The following is an 11,104-nucleotide window of genomic DNA, read 5'->3' as shown; positions in this document are numbered from 1 at the left end:
GCACCTTTGAAAATCTGGTCCTAAATTTTGAGTCTACTTGAGGTTATAGGTAGAGAGATCTTCATGCTGACCAGGCACTGTATAGACCCAGCTCCTAATGGGCCATGAAAGATCAGAGAGCTGCTGGGGCATGTTGGTAAATTTCACAGGAAGCAGAGGAAATGTGATCTGGGCAGAAGCACTCTGTGTAACCTTGAAAGCTTGTTTCTCTCACCACCAGATGTTGGTCCAGTAAAAGATATTACCTCACCCACCTTGTTCCTTCAACTTGTCATCTTGCATTTGCACATATAAAATTCCAAATGTTGACATAGCAACCCCCTGTATTTGCATGTTTCTTGTGTGCCTATGTCTCTCATCCCCCAAAATTTCACCTGCAAAACTCTGAATAAGCAGATGTTAAATCCTGAATTGCAAAAAACTCGTCACATTCAAAACCTTGAATATGAATGTATGTCACACTAAATTTGTGCCTATTACTTCCTACATTTTTTCATCTGAACCCTAAGGCTCTGATCAAATGCAGGGTTGTAGGCATATAAACATCGAGATTTACCCATGTAAATTCACGGGAGTTGGTGCGAAGAATTGGGTGTTCAGGTGTTAAAGAAGGCTAATTTGTAGGGGGTGTACATAATTCAGTGGTTCATGCATGAAATTCAGGGGTTCACCTTTGCTAAATTGCTGGTGTTAATATGAGCAAAATTTGCTAGTTCATGGGTATAAATTCACAGGGTCTCTTATGCTAATTTGTGTGGTTGTCAGAGCAATTTAAAAGTGACTGTTCATAGAAATTCTGGGGTTCAAGTTGCAAATTCAGGAGTTCATCTATACCAATTGGGCGGGGGGGGGGAGCAATGCAAATTTGGAAGTTCATGTATGAAAATACAGAGGGGGTTATATGCACATTCCAGGATTTCTGCATGCAGATTCAAGGGTTCACCTGTCCCAATTTGCGCAGTGTGGAAATTTGGGGCGGGGGAAGTTAGCCCAGCCAGTTCCTAGGTTCCCCTATGCAAACATGGGAAAGGTGCATGCCAAATAAATACATAAACAAATAAATCCAAAGTAGGGGTTGTGCATTCATGCTGGTATTAAGGATCACATGTGCCAGTTTGGGTGGGGTGCAAATTCTGAATTTTCCACGGGTCATATGGGGGATTCTACACAAGCAAACGTGCTGGACTTTTACGTGCAGATCCCGTTTTTCCAGACCGTGGGGATCCCTGGTGCTTAGACTCTGCATCATTAAAGACGCGCTGCATTGAGAGCCCAGCTCCTTAGCCCAGCCACGTGCAAGCCGCTCCCTTTCTGCGGCTGCCCTTAGACCTGCCCAGCTTGGTAGCCCCTCCAAGCAAACAGGCTGTATCTGGGCCCCGCCAGCCGCAGCGCCACCCGGCGGGCCCGGACTGTACTTGTCTCTTCAGGGGCTAGACTGACTGCCCGTTCTCTATACTGCACAGATAGGAGAGGGTTGTACGGAAAGCACAGACATGGCCGCCTCCAGGTTGTATTCCCCCCTAAAGCCGCCGCCATTGCCACGTTGCGTCTGTATTTCCAGCACGGAAGAACATACGGGCATTTCCCATGGGGGTCGCCATGATACGTTCCGTATACAGGCCGCCATATTGTGCTCATACCGGTACCAACCTGAGGCGCCGCCGTATTGGATTCCTTTGAGGAATATGAGGATTTCTCAGAAATGTCGCCATCTAGGGGCCTGTACAGACGTCACCATATTGGATTCGTCTGATGCACATGAGCTTTCATCATAGACGCCACCATATTGGATCCATTGGGACCACGTAGCCACCAAGTTGAATACCTACACGGGCGCCGCCATATTGCGACCCTCTCCTGCCGGCGGCCATATTGACGTACAGCCGCGCAGAGGGAAGTCTATTTCCACTTCCGGGTGACGTCAGCGCTTCCTTTCTCTTTGGGCCGCTAGCTGAGCGAGAGGACGGGACGGGTTGGGCCCGCCGCCGAATCCGCCTCCATCCTCCTTCCCCGCTCGAGCTGAGCCCCCCGCGCCGCCGCCGCCATGACGGAACAGATGACCCTGCGCGGTACCCTTAAGGGCCACAACGGCTGGGTGACCCAGATCGCCACCACCCCGCAGTTCCCGGACATGATACTGTCCGCGTCGCGCGGTGAGCGCCGTGGGCCGGACCAACCGCCGCGGGGTGGGGTGCGGGGGGGCGAAACCATCTTATAGTTGAGGGGGCGCATTGTCAGGCTGCGCTCGCGGGGGTGGGGGGCGCGGAATGGAACCGATTCACCCACGATGGGGGGCGCGGTGGGAGGTTCTATCTCTCCAAGTGCGGGAGGGGGGGGATGGGTGAGACCATCTGGTAGTCACCCGGAGCGGGAGGTTTGTCACTGCAGAGGGGAGGACATGGGAAGAAGATCCCATCTCGCTGGGGGAAAGGGGGGGGTCATGGGGAGACCAGCTATCACTCGTGGGGGCAGGCAAGGGAGGGACCATCTCAGCCATGGAAGGGGGGGAAATCGATTCTAGGGGAGGGGGGCGAAGTCAGTGTCATCCCGGGGGGGGGCACAGACTTGGGTACCTGAGGAGGAGGGGCAGGGCAGGGTGGGTCCAGATATTGGGGGCGGGGGGGGGGTGAATAACAGTGAATTACTCCTCCCCTCACAGCCTAACTCCTTGGGTGGGGAGGTGGCAGCGAGGACTCTGGTTTGGGGCTCCGGACACCTGGGTTCAATTCCTGGCTCTGGCTCCTATTTCCCTTCTCCTTCCCCCCAACCAGGTGACACCACCTGTCTGTCCCAGGGCACTTCCCACCTGGGGCTCTCTGAGTGCTTCTCGATCTTGGGGGGGGGGGCCTCTTGTCCCATTGTTATGGCTCCTTGTGATCCTCTGCAAATCAGGGCTGTGGCCCACCTCGGTTTTCCTGTCAGAGACGGAGGCGCTTACTCCATCTCGTGGGGATGACTGGGAGCATAGAACCCAGTGAGAGGCCCTTGGGTACCACGGAGATGGGGGGGCTGGTGTATAAGGGCCTTAGATAGATACACTGGAGGGGACGTGCTGCAGGGGGCCAGGAAGAGGTTTTAGGCCTAAATACCATAGCCCAGGGGTTAACTCAGTAGAAGGGATGGAGGGGCATACCCATGATGCGGCCACAGGGGCAACATTGGGGCTTTGCAAGCCCAACCCCCCTCCGCCTTGAGCTGCCACAGGCAGTAATGACACAGTTTGTTGGCAGCTCAGCTCAGGCACATTCCCCCCTGCTTTGCGCGTGGGTCCCTGGGAGCATCCCTGTCAAAGCATCAATATCCACCTCCGGTTCCGCCACTGGGCTGCTCGATGCCTCCTTTTCCCAGCCCTGATGATTAGACTTGGCTCGTCCACTGACCCTTTCCGGGGTCTGATGACATGTCCTGCAATGATGAGGGGATGCCGGGAAGGAGCATGAGTGGAGCCCTTGGCTGTGAGAGGCAGAGCTGGGCTCAAGGGAAGCCTGTGGCTATAAAAATAGAGGGGGGCAGGGGGTGATTGGCTGGTGCAGGGTGGGATATGAGATCTTTTCCTCTCTAGGGGGTGCCGGCTTCAATCCTGTCCCAGGTTGGGGGACTGGCTGGTTCAGGGATGTGGGATCTTTCTCCTCTAGTTGACGCTGATCTGCTCATAAATGCAGATAGGTCCTGTATCCCATTCCTTGTATCTTCTCTAGGGGCACTGGCTTCAGTCGGGTCCCAGGTTAGGGGGTGACTGGCTGTGGGGGGGATGAAGTGGGATACAAGGCCTTTCTCTTAGCAGCACCAGTTTGGATTTAGCCCCAGGCTGCGGGAACTGGTGGGGAATAGGCTGTGGTGTATTTGGCTCTGGGCTCGGGCCACAGAGGCCGGTCTCCTGGGAGGAAATGCCCGTTGGGGAGGTGACTGGCTGACTTGGACTCTCCCTGCTCCCTCCACGCAGACAAAACCATCATCATGTGGAAGCTGACGCGGGATGAGACCAACTACGGGATCCCCCAGCGCGCCCTGCGTGGCCACTCACACTTCGTTAGCGATGTGGTCATCTCCTCAGACGGGCAGTTCGCCCTCTCTGGCTCCTGGGACGGCACCCTGCGGCTCTGGGACCTCACCACGTGAGTGACACCATGGCCATCAGATGGGCACCCTTTGCAGAGCTAGCATCTGTGCGGAGGAGGGTGGGAGCGCAAAGGGGAGAGGATCCCATGGGTGGCAGAGTCAGTCGGGCTCTTCTCAGCCATGTGTTCTGTCTGCCCTGCCCATGGCAGCTCCCCCTAGTGGGGAGGGGCTGGTGTGCCAGGGAGGGGAACTGGCTGCCCACCCCAGAGTCCCTTGGCTTGTTAGGTTTCAGAGTAGCAGCCATGTTAGTCTGTATTCGCAAAAAGAAAAGGATTACTTGTGGCACCTTAGAGACTAACAAATTTATTTGAGCATGAGCTTTACAGATCACTTCATCGGAGCTCACGAAAGCTTATGCTCAAATAAATTTGTTAGTCTCTAAGGTGCCACAAGTACTCCTTGGTTTGTTGTAGCTCCCCTTAGTGGTGCCCTAGGGTAGTGTTTCTGTAATGGGCAGTTACAACCCCCAGGAGGGGTCATGGAAGGCAATTGGGGGGTGGGGTCATGAGGCATTGAAATTCACAACTTAAAGCAAAACCAAATATTGCTCCCCTACACACCTTTCCCCTTCCAAGTCAAGTGTTCTCTGTCGATGTCTGGAAGCACCCCAGTCATGTATACAGGCTTAGTGGTGTCGACCCTTTATTTATTCGTTCATAGTCAATGTCAGGAGGGCTGCAGATGTTTGACATCAGATCGGGGTCTTACACTGCTGCAGAAGCTGCTGCAGGGAAATGATGAGTCCAGGTTCTAAGACCACAAATGGGGAGGAGATTTCCTGCTGGGGGCTGGATTGGCTCTACCCAGCGGCAAGACACTCCTGCTTCCAACTGTTGGGGCATCAGGGTTTTCTGAGGTGCCCCCCTCTCCTCCCAGTCCCAATGATTAGACCTGACATGTCTGCTGACCCCCCAGGGGTGTGAAGACATGTCCTGCAATTATGATGGGACAGAGGGAGAGATGGGGAGGTGTTGTGCTCTCCTTTGGCTTTTTTCCCTCCTGTCGCCCTGAAAGAGAGACATTATTCACGATCCTTCGTTCCGTTTAACAGCCTGCCTGGATCTTCCTCTGATCCATCCCTTTGCATCTGGCTGAGCTACCTCCGCAGCTGCTGGGTCCTGGGTTCCCCTTCATGCTTAACGTCCCGGCTGCTTTCTGTCCCTGGTGTGTGCTTATGACTCAGTGGGATGCAAGGGGAGGTTCCCATAGCCAGGCTGGGGGTGACTTAGTCTCTTCCCTTGCAGAGGTACCACCACCCGCCGCTTTGTGGGCCACACCAAGGACGTGCTGAGCGTGGCCTTCTCGTCAGACAATCGCCAGATCGTCTCGGGCTCCCGAGACAAAACCATCAAGCTCTGGAACACACTGGGCGTCTGCAAGTACACAGTGCAGGTGAGGCATAGGACGGGGCTGCTGAGCCATGGGGTGGGTCAGGCATCGGCTCTAGTCCCCGCTTGCCTCCCTGAGTCAGGGATAGAACCCAGGAGTCCTGATTCCCAGGCCCCTGCTCTAACCCACTAGTCCCTTCCCAGAACTGGGGATAGAACCCAGGAGTCCTGATTCTCTGTCCTATGCCCCTCACTGTTTCTCTTCAGATTTGGTGATGGTAACAACCTGCTTGCATTCTGAATGTGAGCCTACTCGCCTGCCGCTCTGGTGGTGATGTGGGGGCGGGGGAGGGCCTCTGAAGTCTTGCAGGGCAGGGGGTAGTTGGCAAACAGCTGGCTAAGAAGTGCTGGGGGATGGGATCTGGGGCTTTTCCTCTCTGCAGAAGGGGAGGATTTATATGGCCTTGGTGGAGAAGATGGCCCCTGGGTCTTCGGGGAAACCCCTCTGAGTTAAGCTGGATTTGGAAGCATCTCTGCAATTGCCTCGTGTGTCCCCTGCTGGGAACTGGTCCTGCTCCCAGCTGTCAAGAATCCAGGGCTCTCTGCTGCCCTCCCATTCCCAATGATTAGATCTGACACGTCTGCTGACCCCTCGGGGCCTGACGACATGTCCTGCAATTATGATGGGATGCAGGGAGGGCTGGCAAAGCCCTGGAAGGCCAGGGGTTTGGGCAGCAGCTCACATGGGGAGTCAGCAGAGTCCTGGATGGTGGGGAACGGTGAGGGGCAGTGAGCCTAGAACAGGTTGGGTAGAGCCCTCCAGGGTCAAGGGAGATGGGTGGGCAGTGGACATCAGAGCTCCGGGTAGAGTGGGAGATACCTGGTCTCCCGATCTCTCTCCTTGTTCTGACCTCAATGCCGTTCTGACTCCCCTGAATCACCTGCCTTCCCCCCCTTTCTCTCCCCAGGACGAGAGCCACTCGGAGTGGGTGTCCTGCGTCCGCTTCTCCCCCAACAGCAGCAACCCCATCATCGTCTCCTGCGGCTGGGACAAGCTGGTGAAGGTGGGTTTGAGGCTGTGGTGTTCTGCAGAGGTTTGGCTCTTCATGCAGGGAAGGGCATGGACCATCGATGGGGTCTCGGCCTGGGCTGCGATCGTTTGTGTTCCCACTCCCAGTGGTGCTGGGTTGGAGCATCTGAGCAGACATCTGGCAATTCGCATTGTCCCGCAACTGCTCGGTTGCCCTGGGGTCAGGAGATAGACTGGGGGTGGATGATCTCTTGGTTGCTTTTGGGTGGTGGAGGGGGCATTTCAGCACTAGGGATTCGTGTCTCGTCTCCGCGGCCTGCTGCCCTGTCCTTAAGACGCTGGCGTCCTACCCTGTGGGTGGGTTGGTCTCCAAAGAAGCAGGCGCTCCATTGCTGGGCTGCTGAGGGCCGTAAAAAGTGACGGGAAGGGGGGATTTCGGCTGCAGAGGGTCGGTGGCCTGGGAGATTCTCGAGCTCAGACTGGGTGATCACGTGGTACTCTTCTCCCGCCCCCCAGGTGTGGAACTTGGCCAACTGCAAGCTGAAGACCAACCACATTGGGCACACCGGCTACCTGAACACCGTGACAGTCTCTCCCGACGGCTCCCTCTGCGCCTCCGGCGGCAAGGTCCGTTCCCAGCCCGGTTCAAGTGGGGATCCAGGACTGGGAGGCACGGGTGGGATGGACAGCAGGACTGGATCGAGGTCCCTGTCCTCCTTGGGTTCTGTTGGCCTTGAGGGGTCATAGATCTCAGTTGAGCTACCCCCCACCTGGAGGCTGGGGGATGTTGTCTGTCTCTGTCTGTCTCTCTCTTGGCCTGTGGGAGCGGGGCTGAGCCGTGATGAAACCCACTGAGTTTCTGATTGCGTCTGCGTGCGGAAACCCAGAGGCTGTTTCTGAGCTGCCCCTGTCCAGCTCTCCCTGGGCTGACGGGGATTCACTCCAGCTCAACTGGATTCTAGTGGTTGGGCAGCCGCTGTGCTGAGTTGACTGCTTCCTTGTGCTCCTCTCTCTTTATGCGCCTGTCGTCTCTTGCCTTCCACTGATGTTATGAGCTTTTGGGGGGCAGAGAGCTCCCTTGTCATTCACAGCAGCATCCTCTGTGCCCGCACAGACAGAGACACGCTATTGATCCCTTCACCATGCTGCTGCTAAACTCCCCTTGACTCCCTGACCAATACTGGCTCCAACTCCAGTTTCTTGCAACCACCATCAAAGCTCTGTGTGATCAACCACCCTGATCCTGCCTGTTCCCCTTCACCGCTGCTTCCAATCTCATTCTACCCTGTCAGAGTCTCACAAAGCCACCGGACAGCCACTCTGATCCCCTGCCCAAGTCCACATGGCCCCATCTCTGCCTAAGGGGAACTTTGTTGGTTTTGAATCTGAGAAGTTTGTTACTCCCCTTCCCCTCATCTCTGAGTCTCTCAGTACAGGGCCTGTCCTTGGGCATCAGGGAAGTATATAGCAGGCAATAACAAATATTAGTTACCCTTTTTCTCGGTGCTATCCTGCAGCAGGGAGTGCCACTGGTTAAAGGTTTGCTGCCTGACCCCCGAGGTGCCTCATTTCCTTGGTACAAGTTGCAGGCTGCTGGCTGGTTGGTTATGGGGTGGGTGTGGGAGAGGGACTCTTTCTCCGTCTGACGCTCTCTCTTCCCCCAGGACGGCCAGGCCATGCTGTGGGACCTGAACGAGGGCAAGCACCTGTACACGCTGGACGGCGGTGACATCATCAACGCCCTGTGCTTCAGCCCCAACCGCTACTGGCTCTGTGCTGCCACCGGGCCCAGCATCAAGATCTGGGTGAGCGGGCGCCCCCTGGTGGGCGGGGATGGGCCTTTCAGGGGACTTCACCCCCCTTTTATACAGAGCGAACAGCCTGGGGTTTCTAGGGGCCACTCCCCTATCTCCGTGACTCCTTTCCGTAAAGCACAGAGATTCATTCTCTGTCTCCTTTCTCTAGGGAGTAGGGACTGGGTGCGTGTAGAGGGCACACCTCTGGGAGTCGTGTCTGGTGTGCTTCCTTTATATAGCAAACAGGGCTTATGCTTTTCTATAGGGAATACCCAGAGAGTTGCCTTCCTTGTCTGTTTGTGTAGCCCCCTGGTATGTGGGGCGAGGCCGTGCTCTGATACCATGGGGTCTGGAGCCCCCAGGAGATGTGGGGTGAGGCCATGCTGTGGGGTTTGTGCGTCTGGAGCCCCACAGGGGCTGTGAAGGCCGAGAGGCTATGCTGTGATGAAACGTCATGCCGACTGACTGCATCTCCGTGCTGAAACCCAGAGGCTGTTTCTGAGCCAGCTCCCAGCACCTGCCCTGATGTGGGCACAGTGGGGAAGGGGTTCCATGGCCCTCCTGGGGCGGGGGGGTCCTGGGTCAGTGAGTCCCAGCAGGGGTCCTTTCTCTGACCATCTCCCCTCTCCCCTGCAGGACCTGGAGGGGAAAATCATCGTGGACGAGCTGAAGCAGGAGGTGATCAGCACCAGCAGCAAAGCCGAGCCGCCGCAGTGCACCTCGCTGGCCTGGTCCGCGGATGGACAGGTAATGGCCCTTTAACATCCCACCTCCCTCACCCAGGGGGAGGGGTTGGGAACTCAGTGCCAGGGCAGAATCTTAAAGGGCCGGGGCCAATATTTCAGTGGGGGTGGAGGTGCCTTATGGATCCTCACCACTGGCCCCACAGGGTGGAGGCAGCCAAGGGACGTGCTCTTGGCTCAGCCTATGGGAAGGTGGTCCTGTGAGCCACTCCCCTTCTCACACCCCGTGGGAGGGCAGATGTGCCCATGAGTACCTGAGCCCCTCCTTGCACTGACAACAGCCCTGATACCTCCCAGGGCCTGGCCTTCGTCCTCCTCCCTGCCAGAAGACCTGAGCCCTCTCTGCCTCTGTCCCTGCCACCATCCCAATCCTTCCCATGGTCCATCCACTCCAGCCCCCTGTCCAGCATGGAGCCCAGCCCCTCCCAGCCTCCAACCCTCTCCTAGCAAGAGATTCAGCCCCTCCAACATCACCCCTTTCTTGTCTCCACCCGCCTCCCTATCCTCCAGCTTTGCTGCTCCTCCCCCCTGCAAGAGACCTGAGCCCTTGCCTTCAGCCCCTCCCAGCCTCCACACCCGCCAGCTTCCTGGCCCTTCCCAGAGCGCCATGTCGCTGATGGGCTGAGGCCCAGCCCTTTCTCCCTGCCCCCTAACAAACCCTGTCGCCACTTTCCCGGCTGGGCACTGGCATCAGGCGAGGGAGCTTGAGCCCCTCCCAGACGCGGGCCCTCAGTCTGGCTGTTCTCCTGGGGGCTGATCTGTCCCCAGGCCAGCTGTAGCTACCCCGTTACTGACCCACTTTTTCTCTCCTCCCCAGACCCTGTTTGCTGGGTACACAGATAACCTGGTCCGCGTCTGGCAGGTCACCATCGGGACCAGATGAGAGCCCGCCCGCAGGACGCAGCCTACCTTTGTGTAAAAATATTGAATAAAAAGTACATTTTGGAGGTTGGGGATTGTTTGGGTGTCATCTTTGCCATACGGGGCCTGTCTATGGCAGCTTGAACTTTCAAGGAAGCATGGCCCAGTGCCTATGGACCTAGCCCCAGGTTCAGGTCCTTGGGTCAAATCCTTGCTCTGCCAGAGATCTGGAGCAAGTCCTGTAGGCCTGGATTTGTAAAGGTATTTAGCATGCGTTGCATTCGGTATTGTGAAGCCGAAGGGTAGAGGGTTTTCAGGCATCTAAAAATTGCAACTACACACCTGGCATGGGCAGTGCCAACGGAAGCTCATGCCTCCAGAGGGGTGGGGGCAGCGGCGGTTTAGGGGGCCCTTGAGAAAAATCTCCTCCTGCCACAGCCCCAGGGCTGGAGGAGCACAGTTTTTCCTGTCTCGGAGCTGTGGGGGGTGGCCTCAGCAGGAAGAGGCAGACTTGGGGTCTCCAGGAATTAAAAACGAGTCTTTAATTCCCAGAAGTTGGGAATGAACGACAGGGGATGGATCACTTGATGATCACCTGCTCTGTTCATTCCCTCTGGGGCACCTGGAACTGGCCACTGTCGGGAGACAGGATACTGGGCCAGATGGACCATTGGTCTGACCCAGTCTGGCCGTTCTTTCGTTTTAATGAAAGATTCTGTGCTGTGATGAAATCTCCAGGAATCCGTCCAACCAAAACTGGGAACCCTCCACCTGGTGGGATTTTCAAGTGTCGGAGTCCTGCTGCTTTCACAGGGAGGGAGGTGCTCTTGCACTTTTGAAAATCACAGCAGCTGCCCAACTTCTCAAAATCTGGTGCCAAGTGACTTCGAGGGCCATGTCCTGTTTTCAGAAACGACTTTGGCATTGGGGAACCTATGTCTCATTGACGTTCAATGGGATGATCTGGGCCCCCAATTACTCTTGAACAGAATTTAGCCATCTGAGCTACCTTAGGGCTTGAGTGCTAAGTGGAGCAGTCTGGGACTTAGCCTCAGTCTCAGTTCCCCCGAGGGGGGCAAACAGCTCAGCCTGGCCTCCCTGAGGTGTTGGGAGAATCGAGGTGTTAAAAGATGAGGTGCTCAGGTGTTTACGTAATGGGGTGACATATACATACCTTTGCTTGATAGGCTGTGGCTAATGGGTGAGCCCCACTTCACATCAGTGCAG

At 56.2% G+C, this 11,104-nt stretch overlaps 1 protein-coding gene across 1 annotated transcript; it reads left to right on the top strand.

The window, feature by feature from the left end:
• Positions 1–1,924: 1,924 nt before the first annotated feature.
• On the top strand, positions 1,925–9,967 carry RACK1 (receptor for activated C kinase 1). The gene is made up of 8 exons (XM_077833151.1): positions 1,925–2,153; positions 3,944–4,115; positions 5,364–5,511; positions 6,416–6,511; positions 6,994–7,104; positions 8,142–8,282; positions 8,910–9,020; positions 9,834–9,967. Exons 1-8 carry the CDS (start codon positions 2,045–2,047, stop codon positions 9,897–9,899), a joined length of 954 nt encoding a protein of 317 aa, XP_077689277.1. The 5' UTR covers positions 1,925–2,044; the 3' UTR covers positions 9,900–9,967.
• The last annotated feature ends 1,137 nt before the right edge of the window (positions 9,968–11,104 follow it).

The sequence above is a fragment of the Eretmochelys imbricata genome, chromosome 14 (assembly GCF_965152235.1).
Source record: "Eretmochelys imbricata isolate rEreImb1 chromosome 14, rEreImb1.hap1, whole genome shotgun sequence".
Classification (NCBI taxonomy): Eukaryota; Metazoa; Chordata; order Testudines; family Cheloniidae; genus Eretmochelys; species Eretmochelys imbricata.
Note: the sequence above shows the minus strand (reverse complement) of the source record. Positions and strands in the feature narration are given on the sequence as shown.